Source organism: Myotis nattereri (genome assembly GCF_964212035.1).
Source record: "Myotis nattereri genome assembly, chromosome: 18".
In the NCBI taxonomy this organism is placed as follows: domain Eukaryota; kingdom Metazoa; phylum Chordata; class Mammalia; order Chiroptera; family Vespertilionidae; genus Myotis; species Myotis nattereri.
Window position 1 is genome coordinate 29,503,548 of NC_138093.1, and position 25,374 is coordinate 29,528,921.

Genomic DNA, 25,374 nt, shown 5'->3' on the forward strand with positions numbered 1-25,374 from the left:
TTCTGTAATTAACGTTTTACTATAATTTGCTTTATCATCTCTCTGTCCATTTTTGTATCTATCCATTAGTCAGTCTTGTTTGTTTGTTTTTTAATGCATCTCAAAATAAGTTGCAGACATTAGTATACCCCTCAATATTTCAACATGCATGTCATGGGTAGCTTGTCAAAATGTGTTTTGTTACATAAACTCTGTTCCTGTAGCACTATGTTATTAAAAACATTTTTTAATTTTTTATAAGCATTACCCCCCCCCCCCTCAGGATGTTGTCTAAAAAAATTTAAGGCCAGTTTATAATTATTTGACATACAAAAGTAAAATATCATTGATTCCTAATGTACAATTGGAATCAATGGACTTAGGTTTGAAAATAAGTTTTCCTTTTTAGGGATCTCACATACCTCAGATAAAAGATAGACCATAAAAGTTAACATCTGGCTATCAGCATTCTCTGTGAAGATTCCCCTCTAATTCTTGCTCAAATTGTATTCCATGCTGGCAATAAAAACAGCACTTCCATTCCCTCTCACAACAGTAGTTACCTGTTATACCGACCAGGGCAAACAAGTTTATTGCTTTAGTTGTATGTAACTCTTGCTACAGTGGAAGGAGTTTTTTGGTTTTGTTTCAGACAAGAAAAGCAACTGGCGATCATGTGTGTCAATAAAATGTTTACTTTTATTGACTTATTCCAATATTTATTAATGTTTCTCTGGTGTCACAAACCTTGGTGTTCATACTATATTGTGTTATATTTAGTGAATGTTTTTGAGGCCATTTTTGTGATGTGATACTTTAGTTTCTGACCTTTTCATAGTCCAGTTTTTTATGAGTGATAAGATATAAAAAATTAGACATTGGTAGTGCATAATAGTATTGACTACTTGAATGATACATGTCCAATACATAATAGTGCTGTGATTTGTTAATTTGTTTGAAATCTATCTTTTTTATAATATAATAGGAAATTCTTCATTCTAAATGCATCATATAGAACAGTAATACCAAAATTCATCCTGTTTTCTTAAAGCAAAAGTTATATCAATATGCTTTATACTCCTCAAGTAACCTATACTGTTGTTTGTTGTAAATAATATAAAAATTGATCCAATTTTAAGTTGCTTTTTCTTTGTTCTCAGACAGCAGATCAAAAGGTCTCCAGTGGATAATAGATACAACTATAGCTTATCCCAAAGCTGAACCCATAGATATTCAAACCTGGATCCTTGGATATAGGAAACCGACAGTCACACATGTACATTACAGGTAAGGATTCTATATTAGTACTGAACATATATCCAACATAAAGCACTATCTCAGACAGTGCGATGTTTCAATATTAAATTTTTAATCGATTTTTTTTTCTGTTCTCAGAAAGATTGGCTTTTTGTTCAGTTTCTAGTTGTTTGGTTATATTTTTAAAATTTTAAACAAGGATGAGATGTTTTCGATTACAATAAGAGATTTTAAAATGTAACATTAGAAATCATATATACACAAATGTGAATGATATAAATAACTGGGGTTAGATCTCTTTCTCTTTAAATCTAGGGAGGTTGGTAGGAAAAACAAAACAGCATTGATTGCCTCAAGTGGGAAATGGGTGCCCAGAGAGATAGAAAAAGGTGATCTGGAAACTATAAATTTCACTGAAAAATACTAGTTTTGCTTAATGTGGGCTTCCTAATCTTCACCTATAGGCAATTTTAAAAACTATTCATAAGTGTATTTTTTTCTGCAGTTAAGCATAATTTATCTTGAATATTATTATTAAGCCATATGGTGCAAAAGCCAATTTTGCTTCACATGATGTAGAACAAGTATTTGTTTTCTTCTTAAACTCAGCTGATTTTTAAAATATATATGTATATATTATTGATTTTAGAGGGAAGAAGGGAGAAGGATAGAGAGATAGAAACTTCGATTGGCTGCCTCCTGCACACCCCCACTGGGGACTGAGCCTGCAACCCCGGCACATGTCCCAACCAGGAACTGAACCGTGACCTCTTGGTTCATGGGTGGACACTCAACCACTAAGGCACACCAGCCAGGCTAACTTTTTTTTTTTTTAATTAAATAAAGCAGGCAGCCCATCCTAGGACCTTGATGGCCAGAGGTTCCCTGAGTTTCAGTGAGTACATTGTTTGAGCACCAAATGATATACTGATTAAAAAAGTGTTATAGAACTACAAAGCACCTTACAAATATAATGTACTATTACTAAGATATATAAAGTTATGTGTATGGATTATTGCTAAATCCACTATTAGTAAATGAACCTTCCCCATAGATTGGATGTAAGCCACTTACTACTTCAAGAGAAAAAAATGTATTTTCTTATTCCTGACTTTATTTTTTTTTGACTTCCCAATATTATGTATTGTTTAACTAGGGAAATATTTGTGATTAGTTTGCTTACAAGTACATTATTGATCTTTTTCAGGAGTAAAGCTTGTTTTAAAATAAGAGGAACTAAAGGTTTAACTCTGGGGAACATTTGAAGGGAACAACTTTCCTCACCCTCTCCCCTTTGTATTCCTGTCACACTGGAAAGCAGCTTCTCCCTATTAAAGAAGTAATGGGTGCGGTGTGCTGCTGTTAAGGAGTTAATAGGAAAATTGAACATGATTAGATTTTAATCACAGGGGCAAGGTGTTTACAGGGATAAAAGCAAAAGTAAGCCCTGTCCTTCAAATAAATGTCTGCTTCACTTCAAGTCAGAATAGTGACTTAGATAAGCTGATTGTCTTGTGCAGAAGGAGCTTACAATTTCATTGTCAGAATCTTGAAAAAAGATGTAACCGTGAGTGTAGTGGCATAGCTAGATTACCAGAAGCAGGTGTGTGGCTTTCGTGTCTGATTTGATTGGGACTTTGGTTACTTTGGAAAAGGCATTCAATTAGAGACTTTGGGCAAGAATTTATTTTCAGTTTTGAGGGGAAATTAATTCAGAAAAGGAATATTTAATGTTTTTTAAGAAACTATGCTCATTAGCAAGAGTGGGCAAATGTTAACATTTTGATATATTTGCCTCAGGACTTTATTTATTAATAAAAGAAATAAAGCATTTCTAGTAAAGTTCCCATTGTTTCCCTTCCCAGTTCCATACCCCTTCCCTCCTACCCTTGAAGCCACTACCATCATAAATTTGGTGGGTATTCTTTCTGTTCTTACACTTTTATTATACAGATATGTTTATAATATATAATATTGTTTTGTATGTTTTTAAAAATGTATATAACCATACATGGGTATGTCATCTTGCAACATGTATTTTTCCACTCTGTTGTTTACTAGGTCTTTTTATTTTTACGTTTATGGCTCCCTTTCATTCATTTGAACTGTAAACACTATTTAACTATTCTATTCCCATTATATGATTGTCAAACCTTACCTATTCATTCTGTCATTGTTGGATACATATTTTCTCTGTCTTTTTGCTATTATAATAAGTAATATTGCAATGAACATTCTTATGGCTGGTGTGGTTCAGTGGTTGAGTGTTGACCCATGTACCAAGAGGTCACCAGTTCAATTCCCTGTCAGGCTACATGCCTAAGTTGCAGGCTCAACCTCCAGTAGAGGGTGTGCAGGAGGCAGCTGATGAGTATTTCTCTGACATCAATGTTCTATCTCTCTATCCCTCTCCCTTCCTATTTCTTTTTTTTTTTTTAAATGCACTGCTATGAAATATAAGATTAGGGTTAAGGTACAGTCTTCTTTGAAAAGTTTAATTAATCACTATTGGGAATCTATTTGTGTGTGTGTGTGTGTGTGTTACCAATGTTCTTTTTTTTTTTATTGCTTAAAGTATTACAAAAAGTGTTACATATGTCTCCTTTTTTTTTTCCCCCCGCCCTTGACAAGCCCCTGGCCTCCCCTACCCCCCAGTGTCTTATGTCCATTGGTTATGCTTATATGCATGTATACAAGTCCTTTGGTTGATCTCTTACCCACCCCTACTATTGGGAATCTAAATGGTTTACTGATTGGTGTCTGTCTTCCCTGTTTAGAATGTAACCTCCACGAGAGCAGATTCTTTGCCTGTCTTGCTAACAATTATATATTAAACTAATGCTGGGATATAGTACAAACACAGCACTTATTGAATATATGAATGCTAAAGTTCATGCTGTCTAGACATGCACTGTCCAGTGGTAACAGCCACTAGCCACATGTGACTATTGAGCACCTAAAATGTGGCTAGTCTGATATGATGTCCTGTAAGTATAAAATACACATTGGATTTCAGAAACTAGTAAGAAATAGGAATGCAAAATATTTCATTAATAATTTTTGTTGAAATGATATTTTAGATTTGTTGAAATGATATTTTAGACATGTTGAAATGATATTTTAGATTTGGGAAGGTATTGAAGGATTAAACTTTTAAAATGCTACTAGAGAAATAACAGCAGGCTGAGAAATCCCATGATCTGCTGCCTGCAAGCTGGACAACCAGGAAAGCCCGTGGTATAATTTAGTTTGAGTTCCAAGGTCTGAGAAGGGGTCGGGGAAGAAAAGGTGATGGTGTAAGTCTATCTGAGTCTAAAAGCCCAAGAACCAGGAACACCAGTGTCCTTGGGGCATAAGGTGGATGTCGTAGCTTAAACAGAGAGAGTGGGCTCACCCTTATTCCACCTTTTTGTTCTATTCAGACCCTCAATGGATGGGATGATGCCCACCTGCGTAGGTGAGGGGAATCATTTTTACTCAGTCTACTGATTCAAATGCTTATCTTCCAGATACACCCTCACAGACACACCCAGAAATAATGTTTTACCAGCTATTTGGGCATCCCTTAGCCTAGTCAAGTTGACACACAAAATTAACCACCACAGTAGTCTACATAAAAACCCAAGAAACTGAGTTCAACATCTGTTTATCAGGTTCAGTAATCTTGACAAAAAACCATTACAGAACAATCAATGGTATCCCTTTGTCCTGACAATAAAACAGAAAATGTAAGTTAAAAAAATACCACTCTCAGAAGCAAGAAGACTATAAAGTATCTACTAATAAAATGTAACAAGAAATGTATAAGACTTTTATGAACAAAAATAAAAAAATTTGTTGAAGAATATAAAAGGCCTTGAATATAAGTGGGAAGAGATGCTGTGTTTGTTCATAAAGAGGAAGACTCAAAATTATAAAGATGTCAATTATCCAAATTAATCTATAAATTTAACATAATTCCAATTACATTATATCCAGGAGGATGTAGAATCAGAATCCAGGAGGATTTTTCTGGAAACTTGACAAAGTGGTTTTAAAATTTATTTGAGAGAGTAATGATAAATGAATAGCTAAAGTAGTTTTGAAGATGAATGAAAAGAAACAGAGGCATTCTTCCTACCAGATATCAAGACTTAGCGTAATTAGAACAGTGTACTATAAGGGCAGGACCAGAGCAATAGAAAAATTAGAAAATCAAGATTTATTTGGGAACTTGTGTATGATTGAGTAGGCATCACATTTCAGTGGAAAAAGAATGAAGTAGTCAATAAATGAAATGGTTTGGGACCATTGATTCTACATATGAGGGAGCATAGAATTGAAATTTCACCCTTTATTATATCCCCAGGTAAATACCAGATAGATTTTTACCTCAATATCAATGATGGAACCCTAAAGTATTGAAAGAAAATTCAGGCAGCGCTTAGTGCTCTCATAGTAGGTAGACCTTCCTTATAAGACACAAAAGTCCTAAGTCATAAATCATGAAGGAAAAATACAAATTTGACTGCATCAAAATTAAAATTAAATACAAATTTGCATCAAAAACAAAAGACATCACAAACGAATTTAAGGTGTTTGAAATGCACATAGCAAGGATTCACATTGAGTATACATGTAAAGAGTTTCTATAGATCAATAATTATTTATATTAAGTTTTGGTGAGGTAGAGAAAATGAAACAAATTGGTGCAGCCAATTTGAAGAACAATTTGGCAGTATTATAAGTTCTAACTCTATGACATAACAGTTCTACTTGGGACTATATACATATTCCAGAGAAAGACAAAGATATTCAAACATCATTTTTAGTAAGAGTAAAAAATTGGAAGCAACTTGAATATCCACCAGTAGAGGAATGGCTAAATAAAATGTACATTCTTCAAAGGAATATACTAAACAGAATTTTATATCTGAGTGCTTGGCATCTTTAGTGGGGTGTCTATACTCATCTCTCAAGCGAAACTGTCCTAAAAATATGTGCTCCACATAGCTTTCCCAGTCTAATTATTGATAGCAACTTCCATCCTTCCCGTTATTCAGGTAAAAAACCTTGGTGTTATACTTGTCTCCTCTCTTTCTCTTATATCTCACTCAGTCTGGAAGTCTTTTTGGTTCTATATGCAAATACGTATCCTGGATCTGACTACTTTCTTTACACCTTGGTCCTGGCCACCATCCCCTCTACCCAGCTCTTAGATCACTATATAATCTCCTAATTGGTCACCCTGATTTTACCCTTGGCCCTCTTAGTGTCTATTTCCAGAGTGGTTTTTGAAAATCTAAGATCATGTCAGCCTCAGGTTCAGAATTCCATAATGTCTTTGCCCATCTTAAAAGCCAGGAGCCTTACAGTGGTGTCTAAGGCCCTGCTTAACCTACACCTTCCCTCTGACCTTATCTCCGACTACTTCTTACTCACTCCCCCTTTGGCTATGCTGGCCTTCTTGCTGTCCTTGAACATGCCAATTATGTTCTTGCCTCAGGGTCTTTGTATGAGCGTTTCCTCCTCCTCAGAGACTCTTCTCTTGGAAAACTGCAATGCATGACAGTGAATTCAGGATGATTTCCTAATTATATTTCTTACTAGAGGCCCAGTGCATGAATTCGTGCATGGGTGGGGTCCCTCGACCTGGAAGCGATTGAGGCCTATTTGGGGGATCGGCCAGCTGAGGGGAGGGGCCGCAGGAGGTTGGCTGTGGGAGCGCACTGACCACTAGGGGGCAGCTGTTGATCTGTCGTTCCGGTCATTCGGCCATAACAGTTGCTTAGGCTTTTATATATATAGATGTAGATATATAGAGATAATTGGTAGTTAAATGGTGATATTCAAAGTATATCCCATAGAGGTAGTGTCATTTCTTAGATGCCAGAATTAAGTTCTGAAAAACACAGTAAATGAGAGATCGTATTAAGAAACATATTTTTTACATTTGAACACCTTTGAAATGAGGAGGGATCTTAAAATTAGTATAATACAACATTTGTTATCATTTAATTGGATATTTGCTTGTAGCACTCCAAACAAGCCAAAGTCCAAAAAGTAATTGCTCCTTGTCTCCTGCCCCCTTCCAAAAGGCCAAACAGTGACTTGCCATATGGTTGGTATTCAGCTGTTGACTGTGAATGCCTCTGGGGAAGGGATCTTATTTTTCATTGTATTATTTAGATTTTTTTAATGATATGTCTTCTTCAGTTTTAAAAATTAACTGAAAAAAGAAATTGCCCACAGAATTTAGAATTTTGCTTGAATAATCATTTGAATCATTACAACAAAAGCATTTTCATCAGATATTTATAAGAATTTAATAGGTTCACATTTAAAATGCATATCCCTTAATAGACACTAAGTAGACCTTACCCCTTTAAATCAAGGATATTGAAATACTTAAATGATATAGTCTAAGAGATGTTCATATGCTAGTGTTTTATCCATAATTTATTTTTATTAAAGTATACATACAATATTGCATTAGTTTCAGATATACAACGTAGTGGTTTGACATTTATATACCTTACAATGTGATCACCACAATAAGTCTAGTAACCACTTATTACCATACAGAGTTATTACAATATTATTGACTATTTTTCCTAGGCTGCACTTATATCCCCTTGACTTATTTGTTTCGTAACTGGAAGTTATACCTCTTATTCCCCTTTATCTGTCATTCATCCCCCGACCCTCTTTCTCTCTGGGAAAGATAAATTTGTTCTCTATATCAATGAGTCTGTTTCTGTGTTGTTGTTTTTTTGTTTGTTTATATCCTTAGTTTTTTTTTATGCTGAGGCTTTTTCTGTCATTGCTTATAATTATTGCTCATTTCACCCCTACTCCTGCTGTTTAAAATGTGCCTTTTCCTGTCTGCTTTTCTTTTTTCTTTAAAAAAATGTTTTTATTGATTTTGTAGAAAAAGAAAGGGAAAGGGAAAGAAACACCTACGTGAGAGAGAAACATTGATCAGCTGCCTCCTTTGTGCCCCCTGCTGGGGATTGAGCCTGCAACCGGGCATATGCCCTGACTGGTAGTGGAACGGGTGAACTTTCAGTTCATGGGGCAACCTGCAACAAACTGAACCACTCCGGTTGGGCCTGTCTGCTTTTCTTAACTCTTTTGTTTTCTATTTCTTTGCCTCTGTGTTCTAGCTTTTTTTTTCTTTCTTTCTTTCTTTTTTTTCTGGAAAAGGCTGGACATTTTAGTCATTTGTTACTGTTTAGAACTTCCATTTGGAAAATGCAATTACACATTAAATGTAATCATCAAATTTTTAGTTCTGCTTGGCTGTTTTTATTAATGTTCACCACCCACAAGTTCTTTTTGCTTTTCTGCACCAGCAGATTTTTTTTTCACTTCCCTTTAAGAAAGTAAAACTTTTTTTAATATGTTTTTTTAGTTTATTTTTATTGTTGACACTATTACAGATGTCCCCATTTTTTCTTCTTTGCCTCCTTCACCCAGCCCCACTCTCCCTTCCCTCTGGCTATCACCATACTGTAGTCTGCGTCCAGGGTTATGCATATATGTTCTTTTGCTAAATCTGTTCACATTCTTTCATTGGTGGTAGCCATTATGGCAGGTATGAGGTAGTATCTCATTGTGGTTTTAATTTGCATCTCTTTGATGATTAGTGACATTGAACATTTTTCCATATGTCTATTGACCATCTGTATGTCCTCTTTGGAAACGTGACTATTCAGGTTCTTTGCCCATTTTTAAAACTGGATTGTTTGTCTTCCTGGTGTTGAGTTGTGCAAATCCTTTATTTGTTTTGGAGATTAACCTCTTATCAAATGTATCATTGGCAAGAATATGTTCTCCCATACAGTGGGTTCCCTTTTCATTTTGTTGATGGTTTCATTTGCTGTGCAGTAGCTTTTTAGTTTGATGTAGTCCCATTTGTTTATTTTTTCCTTTGTTTCCCTCACCCTAGAAGACATATTGGCAGAAATATTGCTCCGAGAGATGACTGAGATTTTACTGCCTATGTTTCCTTCTAGGATTTTTGTGGGGTTTTTTTCGATTTACATTTAAGTCTTTTATCCGTTTTGAGTTTATTCTTGTATATGGTGTAAGTTGGTGATCTAGTCCAGTTTTTCCATGGTCTCTCCTAGAAAATGTTCCAGTTGCTTTGTGTCCTAACATGTGGTCTGTCTGCAGGCTGATGCTCTATCCACTGAGCCAAACTGGCTGGGATGAGTTGGAGATTTTTAAAAAACCTTTCTATGAATCCAGGGTGTAGCTATAAATATTATATGTTAGTATGTTGAGGAAGAGGCCTGAACAGCTTATTTCAGGACAGTGGCTCAAAGCAAAATTTCTGGGAATTGAATACTGGGAGAAATTCTCGCATGTTAAATTGGACAGTATCTGTTCTTGTCTGCAAACCTATTTGTTGGCAAGTAGTTTCTGCGTTTCTGAGTTATTCTTGTCACACTAACCCTGGTGGTGTCAGTTAACAGTGCCCATGGTTTTGATGTCTGACTACAGATGGCATCTCATAAAGGTTTACGCTGGCAGATTACTTTCAATTCAGTTCATCAAACTCGAGTTCCCACGAAGGAACAGACACTGATTTACACATTGGGTATGCAAAGATGAGTATAGCAGGGCCCGATGGAAGACACATAAGAAAAGAAATAGAACACACACGAGTAAGCATAATTGCAAAGGACAGAGTTGGCACCAAGAAGGAAGAGGAGGAGGGGGGCGAGGAGAAGAGGACAAAGGAGTGAAACAGCCTCATCCTTGTCTTCCTCAGGAAGAAGTCAACGAGTCCATTTTAAATGGGATGATCCAGAATAGTGGAATTGGCATGTTTCTGTGTAAGCAATATGGAGGTGATAGCAAAAAAAAAGGGTTTCTGGGAGACGGGTATCAGAGGAGGGAAAACAGGGCTACTATTTTTCATTTTGAACCTTATGGTACTATGACTTTTGAAAACTACATGCATATTGTTACTGGGTTAAAAAAAATTTTTAGTGTTAAGTTCTATTAACTCTTAGGCCATTTCAAGTGATGTGTTTTTCACGTGTCTCGATTACACATGGGGTATGCAAAGAGGAGTACAGCAGGGCCTGATAGAAGAAACAGACACACACACACCTTCATTTAAGCTTACACAGAAATTCTTCCAACTTCTTATACTACACTTACCATATTCCAGTTGTATGTTATTTGTTTACTTTTCATATCCTGCTGCTAGATTATTATGCTTTTGAAAGTAGGAACACTTTACCTTAAAACCTTCAGTGCTTTTTAGCTCCTTACATGCAGTTGGCAGAATTGAATTGAGGGGTTTAAACCATGTTGTTTGTTAGCTCACATTTTGGAGCCTGTGGCATGAAATGTTCTTACTCGAATTTATAGAGGTGCCAGCTGCTAAGCATTATTTCCTATCTTTTTGTGGAAGTGTAATTTACTAGTGTTCTGAAATCTGATTCTATGGATATTGGTAGACTACTATGTATTTAAGAGTTCATTCTGGATTACAGATAATGAGAATTTTTATTTCTTGAAATTTAGGAGCTAGTTTCTCATTTGGCTAGCTATTGGTATTGTAAAGATTTATTTCTGTTTTTTTACTTATTTGTTTATTTAATTCTAAGAGGACTGGTATTCAGTGCATTTGATACTTTGTCCTATTAGGGGATGATTAATCCTTTTAATATTGTAATCCCATGGTGCCCAAACAATCAGTAGATGGCTTTGGAGGAAGCATTTCGTCTGCCCTCCTATTATTTCCTAAGGTAAGAGAATGTCCAAGCTATTCTAGGCAGATGGTAGGGTAGGATTTTTTTTAAAACATAGCCCTACTCCCACACTCTCCCCCATTTAAAGTGATAGATACTTCACCAACCTCACCATGTTCTTTCAAGAGAGTTCACTTTGGTAAACCCAGACTTCCTCTGTTTAATTCAGCCTTACTTTTCATGTCATTTTTCTACTTATAAAGATGTTTTAAATACTGTTTCAAGTCCTGACCGGTTTGGCTCAGTGGATAGAGTGTCAGCCTGTGGACTGAAGGGTCCCAGGTTCGATTCCGGTCAAGGGCATGTACCTGGGTTGCGGGCACATCCCCAGTAGGGGGTGTGCAGGAGGCAGCTGATCAATGTTTCTCTCTTATCGATGTTTCTAGCTCTCTATCCCTCTCCCTTCCTCTCTGTAAAAAAATCAATAAAATATATTTTTTTAAAAAAATACTGTTTCAAGATATTCATTCTTTAGCCCTGTGGCTCTTTATAAATTATCCTTAGGTTGAGAAGGCCTGATTTTACATTTACAGAAATAGAATATATTTTATAGGTCAAAAAATTAATACAAATAATTCTCCAAATGCTGGTACTCAGTGTGGTAGAGGTGAATAGTTTAAAAAGTGTTACTTATATTGCAAAACTTAAAAGTAAAAAGTAATTTGTAATTCCATTTACTTAAAAAAATAAATCTGATTTTTTAATTTTAAAACATTTCTCAGATTTTTCTAAAAATATAAATATTTAAGGACATTTAGTCTGAAGAAAATAAAACAAATGACTAAATTTCCTGAGTAGTTAAATTTTCTCTGTAACTCTGGACACCTTCCCTCTGCTGGAACTAAAATTTGTGAGGTTTTATTCTGCTTGGACTTTACCTCACATGTACATATTTCAGGGGTCTTCCAGAGATTTGGGTGGGGTTTAGACTCAGGGAAAGAACAGCTTCCAAAAATCCACATAGTACACAAGAGTTCATTAACCTTTTTCTCTACTTTTGTGCATATTATACCATAGTACAAGTTACGATAGTAATTCTCATAGAGTTAAGATTCTCATAGAGATATGATATTGCAACAATAAAACAATAATAGTATACTATAAAGAGGAATACTCAAAGAACTCTTAGTAATTAAAAATATGATAAAATGAGTAAAAACCCAATAAGAAGTTTAGATATTAAATAAGAAATCTCCCAAGAGGACGAAAGACAAGAGATGGAAGAAAATGAACTCCAACCCTGAGTCCTATATCTAGTTCAATTACCAACAAGGTGTGTGGACAGAAAGAAGACATTAGCAGAAATGCAAGGCTTTAAGTTCCCTTTGTCAAGAAACTGCTGGAGAATGTGCTCCCTAAAAATGTGAAGGAAATACAGGCAGAGGAAGACATCGGTGTCAGAAACGTTAACTCCATTTTAGGAGTGCAGAGGACCGCCACATCCACCAGAACAACAGTGAAGGGCCTTCGCAAGATGAAAACTACAGGCAGCCAATCCAGAGTCTGGGTAAAAACCTTCAGGGAGGTGAAATTGAAAGGATGTTTGATGCACGTGTATGCCTTGGGAGAACCTCTAGACCGCAGGCCAATCTGGCTCTGCCTGTTTTTTTAAGTAAAATTTTATTTGAGCACAACGGCACCCTTTTATTTACACATTATCTAAGGCTGATTTCGCACTGCAAGCAGAGTTGAAGTGTTGCAACAGAGACCACATGGTCTGCAAAGTGTAAATAATAGGGTGTCCCCCCAAAATGTATGCACACACCTTGAATAATTATAAAGTCAGTATTTATTAAAATACATTTCATTTTCAAAATTGAGCTATCAGCTGTTAAAGTGTGTGTACATTTTTGAGGGACACCCTGTATTTTTTATCTGACCCTTTAAGAAAAAGTTTGCAGACTTGATCTAGAGAATTGATTCTAGACAGTTGGCCAAGAGCTTCTGGCTGAATCAGTTATGTGTACTTACAAAACTGTAACTGCTCAATTCAGGGAGAACAAAAATAGATCAGGAGAGAAAAAAATAGCCATGATTTACTACATGGCCTAACTTTGTATATATTTACATGATTATAAAAATGCCAATGCCTAATATTGTGCTAATTAAAATTACTGTACAAACTGCATTAGGAAGATGAGAAGGATGTGCATGTGTAATGGGAGTAGGAAGAAGAAGGAGCTTAATCCTCAACTTCCATAGTGAGTCAGTAGATAAGCCCCAAAACTAAAGATGAAATGTGGTGATAAATATCAAGATAATTGACCAAAAGAGGTAAAATTTGATTCTTCTTGGAAGGGAGAAACGAAGGGCAGAGGGACAGGGTCTGCTGTTTTTTCATACAAACATTCATTTTGTAGATTTTTTTAACTGTATCTTAATAGCTTTGATAAAGGAAAAAAATTCAAGCCCCCTCCCCCCCCAAATTTGGAAAACAAACAAGAAAAGAAACTCTTTCCCAAGGTCAGCAAATACATAGCACTTCCTCACGCTGTGGCTCTCAGTTCTCACCTCCAGGGGACATGTATCAGTAATTATCCCAGTCTACTTGGTGGTGAGTCAGGACAGGGTTGCAGCATCTTCAGAATCATGCTCTAGCCAAGAGTGGGCTTTGCTCATGAAACCACTATCTCTGACATAATTAGCAAAATGGCACCAATTTAGGGGTATTCTGTCTAGTTCAGACATTCCCAGTAAAAGAACATGGCAAAGCTGCATTATGTGGCCTAGCATTCGACTACTCTAGTGTCCTAAAGGAGTTGCCTTTTAAAATTTCATCTTTTCTAAACACCATTCCGACTTAACACACAAACAAGGGAGGACAGTTTTTTCTCAGTAATTATTTGTAGATGGAGGATAATCTAATAATATGTTTCTACCATTGAGCACTAGGCCTAACATATAATAGGCTAGTGAATGTTTGAATGAATGAATAAATGAACTCAATTATATAATCAACATTTTAAAAAAAATCAAAATAACTTGAGAAGCTGTAGAAACCTACCCTTGCAAAAGAAGATTCCATACCTTTCTTCAGCTTCTCAGTTACCAGAGCTAAACTGCAGTTCTGAATGATTTTGACTTCTGAATTAAAGTAGTTTTTGCTCTTTTTTTCTTAACTAGGATCTTTCCAATTAAGGATGTACCCCTGGAGACTGATGAACTTTCTGATTGGCTTTATCAGCGTTTTATTGAAAAAGAGGAACTCTTATCGCATTTTTATGAAACAGGTACACAGTATCCTATTACATACCTTCCTGAAGTTACTGGTAGTTCAAGATAAGCATTTTTTTTTTTTTAATTCTTCAGATATCCTAAAGGAATCAGAGTATTCTATACTTAAGAATTTCATCTTAGAATTTTCATAAAGACAAACTTACATTAAATGTATCTGGGCGCTTGTTCATTAGCCATGTACAAATGGGTCTAATTCAAGAGAGTACACAGTATCTAGAAACTTGTGGTCATACATATGCAATTATATGGACTGTTTTATAAAATAGCAAATGACCTTCATTTTTGGCATTGTGATTTGATTGTTTAAATAATACCATCATCATCTGTAAACACTTTTAGTATGCTTTATTTTTTTAACATATAGGGATAAAGTTCACTATTTAGTTTTCATGGATACAACCTTTTACTTTTCTCCTTGGGAGAAAAAAGTCTATTTACCCTCAGTCTCTTTTCTATATTTAATATTTTTTATGTTTTATGAAAACTACAGTGCAGTGAATAACAGGGGAGGAGGAGAGAGGAAGGAAGAAAGGAAGTTTTGAAAGGAGGAAATTGATGTTGGCAGAACTCCAGGCACTACCCAGGTGCTTTCACAAATAGCTATTTGTAGGCTTATTTTCTAGAGCAGGGGTGGGGAACTTTTGTTCTGCCAAGGGCCATTTGGATATTTATAACATCATTCGGAGGCCATACAAAGTTATCAACTTAAAAAATTAGCCTGCTGTATTTGGTCAAACATTTAATTAACTCACCCAAATGCCTTGGCAGGGCCAGGTGAAATGATTTCCCGAGCCCCTACATGGTAGCCTCTAAACAGGCTGGACATTCCTCACCTCTGTTCTAGAGGCTACCCTGGGGGAGGGGGGGGAGATGAAGTGAAAGTTGTTCCAGGTTTGAGAATGACCATGGGATATTCGATGAACAGAAGGCATTATTTTTTCCCCACTTAGACATTTTTTGATACAGAATTAAAGTTCATGCTGAATCAGACTGTCAAGGCCTGCTGTTGAGCAAAGGCTGGTACAGTGATTACCTTTAGTACTTTTGGTGTGGGGTTTAGGACTGTTTCACTTTGCCCTCCAGAGGATTCCTTCCTGATCTTCACTTTCTGATTCTGGGGCTGTGGAGTAGTGCCTATTAATGTGCCAGGAGTTGGGCACTGTGTATGTCTTTAGCATTCCTAATAAGATGCCCCTCTCCACGTGTGCAATCCTTGGTCTCACTTTCACACTTTACTTAAAAATAAGACAGGATAGATGTATAAGATGGCATGATGCCGAAACCGGTTTGGCTCAGTGGATAGAGCGTCAGCCTGTGGACTGAAAGGTCCCAGGTTCGATTCCGGGCAAGGGCATGTACCTGGGTTGCGGGCATATCCCCAGTGGGAGATGTGCAGGAGGTGGCTGATTGATGTTTCTCTCTCATCGATGTTTCTAACTCTCTATCTCTCTCCCTTCCTCTCTGTAAAAAATCAATAAAATATATTTAAAAAAAAAAAAAAAGAAGGCATGAGGCACTTAAGAGGCCAACAAGCTCTCTCTTTTTTTCAATCTGTCTCTTGCTTTATGATATTTGCCCTAAATTGTACAATAATGGAAGCCTCTTTAATAATGGAAGGTCTAAAGCTATTTGCATAATAGACCGTAAAACAGTGGTTCTCAACCTTCTGGCTCTTTAAATACAGTTCCTCATGTTGTGACCCAACCATAAAATTATTTTCGTTGCTACTTCATGACTGTAATGTTGCTACTGTTATGAATCGTAATGTAAATATCTGATATGCAGGATAGGCGACCCCTGTGAAAGGCTCGTTTGACCGCGAAAGGGGTCGCGGCCCACAGGTTGAGAACCGCTGCCTTAAAACTTAAAAGTGCTCTCTGTATATTGCTTGTGAGAAGCAAATCCCCTCATGAACCAGCTTAGCTGGGGATTATCCACAAGGACAAAGACTATTTGAAATGTTGAAGAGTGTTACCAAGATGACCTTAGATAATATTGCCCTGAAATGGTCTAGCTTTCCTTTCCAGAAACCTGTTAACTTTGTGTATTAATTAATTATATAACAATTAATAATTGAATTAATTAATGCAAAACACTTAAATGATTCTTTTTATTATTAAGATATATTGCATAAACCGTATTGCCTTTTGAAAATATCAATGATTTACAACTACTTTTTCCCCCACCCCCTATTGGATACTTGAAAGAACAACCACTTTTTTGTGGCAAAGACATTTAACTTGTAAATAGAAGAATGAATGTAAGTTCATGCTCTTTCGGAAAGTATTCTATATCGACTTCACACATCTTGTGTCCTGGCCACTGTGGAGATCTCTAGGGATAAAGTGGGAAACAAGGCCGCGGGGTGCTGCTCTCATGCAGCTTATTCTCCCACAGGAGACAGTCTGTAGGAAAAGAAGACATAGGTGGGGATAGGACAGATTGCGGAAAGTGCCAAGAAGGAAATAAATGTGGAGGTGACGGTGACGGGAGGGGGGGTAGGCGTGGGGGACAGGGAGAGGCGGTATTTTTTCTGATACTGGAGGAATGCAGATGCCCCAGCCATTCACTGAGATGGAAGAGGAGCACCCCAGGCAGAGAGAATAGAGGCAGAGGCTCAGGCAGGTTGAAAATTGTATTTCAAATGCGATCTCTCTTCAAGAGCAATGGGAAGTCACAGAAGATGAATTAAAAAAAAATTCTAGTTAAAACTAATACTCAACTTGTACTCCAGGAGGCCTACTGCTGCAGTAAAACAAAGTGATATTTCCATCTTGTTTTTCAGGGGCTTTTCCACCTGCCCAGGGCCACAGGGAAGCTGTTTCCAGGGAGATGACCCTCAGCAATATGTGGATCTTTCTCATCCAGTCTTTTGCATTTTTGTCAGGCTACATGTGGTACAACATCTTCCAGTATTTTTACCATTGCCTGTTTTAGGAACTGACTTGGACTTGTCAAGGTCACCATAGGAATTCCAACTTTCATGAGTGCGTTATTTCACATGTGCAAATCAGAATATAAAACAAGCAAAGGAAATTCCATGGATGGATTAATATTTATCCCGCTTTGGGATATTTTAAAACTGCTAAAATGAGGATCAGTAATCTAATGACCTGCTAATATGTTTTAAGGACTTTTCATGTTTTAAAAAGATACACTCTACCACACATTTAAACTAACATCACATTTGGAGAAGAGGAAATCATAAGATCATCCTAGAAGACAGAGAAATTCTGTTGCCAGCAGATACTTGATCACCTAGTTCAAGCTCAGAGAGCTGAGCTCATCCTCCTAGCTAGTAGTGTCCCTTAGGGCAGTGCTGTGAGCGCCCTCACTGCCCACTCCTGCTGTGTCACTAGGAACCTCCAGGAGGGCTGGTTGGCACCTTCTGAAGAACTGTTGCCCTGTCCTTTGCAGCGATGCTCCAGTCCTCACCAGCTTAGTGAGTCTGGAGTCAGGCATGCTGTGGGGGGAATCAGTGTCCACTGGACACGTCCGGTCCTGGAATGGGCTCTTTCAAAAGGCAGGCTCGGCCCGACACCGTGTTTACATGCGCTAGTGCTTTCCGTGTGTGTGTGTGTGTGTGTGTGTGTGTGTGTGTGTGTGTGTGTTGGGGGGAGGGCACTTGATTTCTCCTTTTATATAGAAGGCATATCGTAGATTGATCATTTTCTTTTACAAAATGCACTTTCATCAGCTGCATCTGTAGCAGAGGATTAGTAGTATAGCCTGGAAACCAGTCTACACATAGTCAGTGAGTGGGACTCGCGCGGCTGTCTTGTCTGCGTGTTTTACCTGCGCTCCTGCCCTCCAGCACCTCCCTGAGCTGGGCACCACACTTGGGGGGGCTCCAGCTGTTTTCTTGTTTGTTTGTTTGTTTGTTTTAATTTTGGTGTATTAGCACCAACTGCATTTGGGGATGGTTGAAACAAATTAATGCAAAATACTTAAATGATCAATATATGGTGAAATAGGCTAATTTGTTAGAAAAATAAAAGCTAAAGCCAGACACTGGCTTAAAATGGGGACAGGCTGTCACATGGCACCCCCAGCCCCTGTCTCATCAAGGAGCTGCCCATGTCAGGGTGGTGTGACCAGGAGAGAGACCAGCACATGAGGCTTCCCAGTCTCTTCCTGTTGAAGAGGATAAAGTCATGCCTATTTCTAGAAGACTTTTTTTTTTTCTTTTGTCACTATGTTCATGCAGTTTACCTCACAGTAAAACCAAACTTCTCACAAAGTGCTGGCCCTGCATCGGTCACCGTGGTCACCGCCTGCACCCCAGCATCAAGGCGGGAACGCCCGCTGGCTTGGGGTTGTGAGACTGAGATTCTGGTGAGTCAGTGGTGGTTTTCTGTGACATGACATCGTAGATTCCCCTGTTGTCGCTAATCATACAATTTGACAGTTCTGAGAAAGGCCGGAAGGTAAAGGTAAAGCATGATGTTTTTTGTTTTTAAATAAACCAAAAACAACAACAACAACAAAAAACCAGAAAACCAAAACACTGAGAAGATAAGAATTTTCTCCCAGTTGTGTGGGAAAGGTAAAGCAGCACCAAATACAAGCCCACAGCGGCTTCATCTTAGGTTAATGTGTGCATGTGTGAAGAGAATGATGCCGGAGCTGAAATACCTCATTGATGATACTACTGCTGGTGAGACGCAGAAGGCAGTGTTCCCGTGTGTGGTTTGGGAATGGTTGTCCTAAGGTGCCACTTTTACAAAATTTTAGCGTTTCATTGTGTGCTTTACAGTGACAGTGAGTAGGTGAAACTAATCTCAATTTAGAGGTACGGATACAGATAGGAAGCCACATGGAAGCTTAGGGGCACTTCTGTTTGAGGCCCAGCAAATGCTATCAGATTACAAGGTGAATTGGGATGATTCATTAGAGAGATTGGTCAGCCATCTGGGGGACAAGTTCATTGGCAAGGATGGCAGACAGTCCTACCTATTCGACCTTTTCCTCGTTGCTAAAGCAAGCCACAGGCAGAGCGGCCAGTCTCCCATCAGGGAAGAAGAGAGATGCAGGCGTGCGCACACACACATGTGGTGTCTTTTGCCATCACAGCTCCGAAGGAGGAGGATGTTGTTTAATATACTGTACACATTAAACAGACTGTTCTGTAAGATGCTTTGCTTTCCAAGCACAGTCATTTCAGCAGCCTCTAGATGTGTGGGTTAATTTTGAACATAGATCTGTGAGTTGTAAATAGATGTGTGTTTGACCTGCCCCATCCCCCCCCCCCAACCCTGTTTCTTTCTCAACACGTTCCCTCGCTTCTGTTAGCAAACATGCTGTTTGAGAGCATTGCTGGTGCTTTCCTTATCAGTAACTGAGGTTCTCTTGTTTGCACAGGGAAATGTAAAGAGTGAATCAGTGTTCTTATATGGCAATCAGGGAAGCAGCAATATGCCACTATATAGAACTGAGTAAAAATCCCTAATCTGTACTTCCTTTGTAAAGTGAGTGAAAGGAGGTTTAGCGAATATCCACTTTGTCCGGGGAAAAGAAGTAACACTGTGCCAGTTTTATACCGGTAGCTTATAGAACCTCAGCACTGCTTGGTCTCAGCTGTCCTGCCTGATTCCCACAGCAGACAGGGTTGCAAACTCTGCTGGATCCTAGAGCCACAGTGATGGAGCACCTGCTTGGCCTCAGGGAGCTGTAGCGACCACAGAAGTGACCACCCCAGAAGTTCACACTTAACGTCAGAAACTACTGTTGGTGTTTAAATATGCAGTTATTGTAGAGAAGCCTGTAGGCCAGTGGAAGGTAAGGAAAAATTACAGAATGGAAATGATGTCTTGGATAGTCATACAAGTTAATTGAGAATCTAAATAGATTTTTAAAAAATAGCTGTGAGTGTAATATTTTAATATTACACACAGTCCTTAATTTTCCATAGTAAAGGAACTGGAGATTATGCATAATTATTCCAGTAATAAGTCATGGTAAGCCAAAAATTTGATTGCATTTAGGAGTTTGAATTTTCATTCTCATAAAACTTTTTTTCCCTTGCTGGATGCTTAATAATTTTAAAAAATGATGTGAGTTGTTTATTAGCTTCTCTTGCCTATATATTCGACTGTGTTGATGAGTAGTGGAAAGATTTGGAAAGACAGCTTCAGGAAGAGAAAACATAGAAGCCTGAATAACCCATGGCCTAGAAAAGGAATTTCTAATGATCAAGAGTTGGCGGTACTGCGGTTGTTCTCAAGCATTTTTATGAAAATGAAATGTTAAATCACCAAATGTAAACCTCAGAACATCATTCTAGTTTTCATATCATTTGGATCAATGTTAAGAATGCCTCTTCAGTCTTTGCTCATGTTCCTCACTTGGTGTGGATTTGTCTTAGTAACATTTTTTGACAATCACTTCTCTGAAGACTCTTCTGACCTAGTGGGCCCTGGTTATAATGGTAGGATGTAGTCTTTAATCATGGATAGTCCAATTGGATTCTTTTTGTATTAAGAAAATTTTTGTTTGCACTGCTGCATAGGAAGAGTTAGTTATTTTCTTCACTGCAAAGAACTTCACTCCAGCGTTACCAAGACGAGCGTGCCAACACTGGTCCACAGAGGATGGATACAAATGGTTGGTCTTATTTTTTGCCAGGTAGTGCTGTGAACCTTGCTTTTGATAACATGAAAGGCAAAGTCAAAAGCCGCACAGGGCAGCAGGTATACTGGTTCATTGTCTGAAGGGGTAGAGACTAATATATTGGGACCAAAACCACCTACATCGGACATTTCTAGATCACGAGGGGGCCGGGTGTTCTCTGATTGGTGCTTTATTGGAACCATTTTGCATTGATCCCCAACAAGGAGGAGCTGGACCTGGGAATGAGCTGAGAGTGCTGAGCTGTTGGGGGAGGGTGACCGTAGCCACATGGAAGATAAAATACATGTTTTTCTGCAAAATTTCCATTTGAGGGTTTTTACATGTAATATTTTTTTAAAACAGTTTAAAGAGCAAAAAAAAAAAATAGTGTATTCTAGTTGCAAAATATGCACACATGTTTTGAATGGCTTTATTTTTGTTGTGTAAAACTGTTGAACATGTGGCTGTGATGCACAAATTCTTTACACGAAGGAGTCTAGATGCATTTTACAGTAACTTATGATTGGTAATGAAATAGACATCGAACTGCCATTGTTGTGTTAAGTGCTTTCATTTTCTTTCAGTTATCACAAAGTTGTATTTATTTTATACAGATGGATTTTCGTTTTCTTGATGCCATAATGTTTACTTCAGCTTGGTGACCTGTCTTTCTTTGTGTATCTGCATGTTGTAATGTATGATAAGAATGAATGTAAAGGCTATGGCAACTGTAATTTTTGTAAAGGGCTGGTCACACGTGGATCTGGTTTATGAATGCATTGGGATTACTTTAGTAACCAGATTACCTTTTCAGAAATTGAGATGTGAACACCAAAAGAAGCATTTTCTCAACAAAAATTAATAGCTGGTTCTATTTTTTTTAACCTAGAAAAAATAAAGTTGATTTTTTTCAAGTGAAGTGCTTTTAATTCTTAGTAGTGGGCATGGGGTGTTTGTGTTTTCCTGCAGCTATTTTGGCATTAACATCTATAGACGTGTACTCAGAACACACCATGGCCGTTGGATGCTGAGGGCAAACTGAAAAACACTGTTCTCCTCTCATTTTAAACTATGTCCCTCTCTCCTTCCCGATTCTTTCCATCCAGTGGTACACTGGTCAATGGTTAGCATTCACTCTCCTGGGGAAAAAAAATTATGTATACAAGTGTACATAAGTTATAAATTTTGCTGATAGCAAGGATTTTATAACATGACTAACAGATCATAATAAAATATACTTTACTGTAAATTCCATATAGCCAATTGATTCTCCCAGGATGCTCTAATTGATTTTTCCTGAACTCTTTGGCCAGCCTATGACTGTGATCCAACCATGATTTGAAAAGTGGAATTACATCCTAATCCATTTAATTCTCAAATTTGTCATTCAATCTGATATGTGATCTGTTAGACTATTTCTTAGCCTTGTACGAGTTATACTCATTAAAGTGAACCACTTTTAGCTTTAGCACCAATGGGAAGCTTATATAATTTTATTTTAATAACAGCCATTTAACAACTACTGGCAAAATTCTAAAACAGTTGGCTTTCTTGAGCAAGTGGATGTGTCGCCAGCACACCACTGCCCAAAAAAACATTCTGGTTTATGTTTTTTTGTTCAAAGAACTGTTAGTGTTGAATGAAGGTCTCACAGTTAATCTACTCACTGCTCTCAGGAAATTCCTCTCTCTGACCCTGGCAGAGGCTTTTAAGGGTAGGAAAGCATTAACATCAGTCCTACAGGGGCTTTGGATGTTTGAAGAATTTGCCAAAAGCCAGCTTTTCCTGAAGTGCATGGAAAGCTTGCATATTTCTAAAGTTGTATGCTTTGATTTCTCAAAGTGAACTGTGATAATAGACACATCTGAGATTTTGTTTTAAGCATTTAAAACATTTTTTGGCCTGATATTTGTAGAATATGTTTGAGCCCACTGAAAATTTTAAGTGTATTAAAATATTTTACATAATAATGGGTTAAATAGTTACAGTTCAGTCTACCTCTTCTGTTTCCTGTCTGGGTTTAGGCTGCTGATTTGGTGAGACTGTAATTCTCCCCCGCCCCCGCCCCCCCCCAGCCTGTCACACCCCCCAAACGTGGGTTCTGGTGGAAGAGGAAGAATAAACAGGGCAGAAGCCTGAAAACTAATTTGAAGCACTCGGAGATCTATTGCTGACCAGCCCTATTCCTCCTGAGTTGGGGAAAAACAAAACAAAAAGCCATTGTTTTTAATTTCCACTTAATATGAAAATGTTTGTTTTAAAAATGTTTCTTCCTGCTGGGAAAAAAAATGTATTTTTAAAAGGAAAAAAAAATCCTCTTTTGGCTATAAGAAAAAGTCAGCTGTGGCCATATCATAACATGCTGATATGATCTACATCAATAAATTTTTTATCTCTCAGGACTTGGACAACCTTGTTCTTAACTCTTAGAGGCTTGAGAAACGTAAGTATCCATAATCCAGATAACACGTTGAACATGGGAGGAGGGTTGGCTAACCACTGGCAACGAGACAGGCTTCTTTCATAATCAGAAAACACTCTGAACGAGCTAGGGTTAAACCCATTTTACAAAGGAAGAAATTGGAATGGTGTTCCTTGTTTTCTGGAAGAAATTAGAATGATGATTTTTGCTGGAAAGCATGAGCATATCACAGAGCCCATTCCCGAGTTCTCCCCTAGAGAGTTTCTGTTGCCTCTTCTTGAAACACTGTCTGCCTTTTAGGTGGGTGATGCTAGAGACGGTGGTTGAGTTCTCGTGACTTGCCTCAGGCAAGAGAGCATGGCCATCCTTGTGATCACAGCTGTCTTGGCTGCTGAGAAATGGCCAGGCTGGGGTACTTCCCCTCAAAGATTAATTGCTGCATCTTCATTCCTTTGTTTCATTTGTGATGCAAAAACTCCCTGAAAAGGGTCTTGTCTTTAATTTTTTACCAGTCAATAACACTGTATCAGGGTCAGCTGATGGACAGTTGAGGGGAAAGAAGTACCTGGAAGTGGAGAAATCAGAGGAGCTTGGCGTGCGAGGAGGAGGAACCCAGGAGCGTTGGAAGGCCAAGGGAATGCCGATGGCTGCTGTCTACAGACAGGCACACACACCCTGACCAGGAGGACCCGGGAAGTGTTCAGACATGGAAGTCTTGAGGAAACCAACTTCCATGGGAACTGCCCTTAGACTGCCTTCCCTGAGGGCTCACCTGTAGAGGCTTGCACCTGCGGTTTCTGGTACCGTACCCTCTTGGCAGAAGAAGAGCATGTCTCTCAGCCATTAGGCGTCTCCAGGATACCAAACAAAGGAACAATTCAAAATATTGGTGATAAGAAGCCTCTTAAGGCATCTAGAACCCACAATAGGGCTTTTTTGTTGTTAATCCTCACCCAAGGATAGTTTTTCCAGTGATTTTTAGAGAGAGGAAGGGAATGAAGAAGGAGGGAGAGAGAAACATCGATGTGATAGAGACACATCAATTGGTTGCCTCCTGAACATTCCCCAATGGGGATTGGGCCTGTAATCCAGCTTATGTGCCTTCCACAGGGAATCAAACCCACAACTCTTTGGTGCCTGGGCCGGTGCTCTAACCACTGAGAACACTGGCCAGGGCCACAATAGGGCTTTTTATCTTTCTCTGATACGTACACATTCAGTAAGGACAAAGGATGGCATTGGAAACGAGGCATCTGGGCCTGCATTGGATTGAACGCTGGTATATTCAGTGTGGGACACTGAGACCAATGGCAGCTCAGGGCTCCCCAGACACACACAAATAGAAGCGTTTCCGAAAATGCCCGATCGGCTGCCTTGCACATCGAAATCCAAACTCATCAGACAGGTGCTGGTGCAAAAGGGGTGGCCAGCCAGCCGGTCCTGTGCTCAGACTGAGGGCCGCTAACGGTAACGGAAGCAACCAAGACTTCTTTCGGCTTACACCCGGGACTGCCAGTGGCACTGGTTAAAGCGAGTGACAGGGCCAGTCCAGGCTCAGTGTGGGAGGGTGTCTGAAAGGTGTGAGTACTGGGCGGGGCTCACGGAGAGCCAGCCGTTTGTGAAGGCCAGTATCACATTAAAAACAAATTCCTCAGCTGTTCAAGAGCACTGAAGGGGTCTAAACAGGTTCTGACATTTGCCAGGTTGTCCATCATTTCAGTTGGAAATTTTTTGAGCTTCCAAATACTATTTATTTTCCCATCACCATTTATCCTTCCAGTACCCTCTTCCACCACCCGCCTCCAATCACCACACCGTTGTCCAAATACCTGTAAGAGGATTAGCTATGTAGATCCATCCATCATTCATATAAATCCCATTAATCAAAGGAACACCTATCTGAAAGAACACAGGTTTTGTTTGGGTGTAATCTTTATATTACTTTTGTCACTCATTGATGCATAGGCCCTTAGAATCTTAGAGCCAGTAGGAACTTTAGAAATCACCTTGTTTTGAAATGGCGGATTTAATTCTGGTGCAATTTTGGCCCGTGGCTGGTCGTATGAAATGGCTACTTAATGGAAGTGCGGAGGCTAGAACCAAGGCTCTTGATTTCCACTT

General features: G+C 38.4%; 1 protein-coding gene across 1 annotated transcript in view; it reads left to right on the forward strand.

The window, feature by feature from the left end:
* The window catches only part of LPGAT1 (lysophosphatidylglycerol acyltransferase 1), a 52,046-nt gene extending 32,701 nt beyond the window's left edge, over positions 1–19,345 (forward strand). Inside the window, exons 6-8 of the mRNA XM_081113220.1 lie at positions 1,140–1,266; positions 14,109–14,215; positions 17,008–19,345. Coding sequence (XP_080969346.1) covers positions 1,140–1,266; positions 14,109–14,215; positions 17,008–17,159 — 386 coding nt within the window. The 3' untranslated portion in view covers positions 17,160–19,345. The remainder of the gene's footprint in view (positions 1–1,139; positions 1,267–14,108; positions 14,216–17,007) is intronic.
* Positions 19,346–25,374: the final 6,029 nt, after the last annotated feature.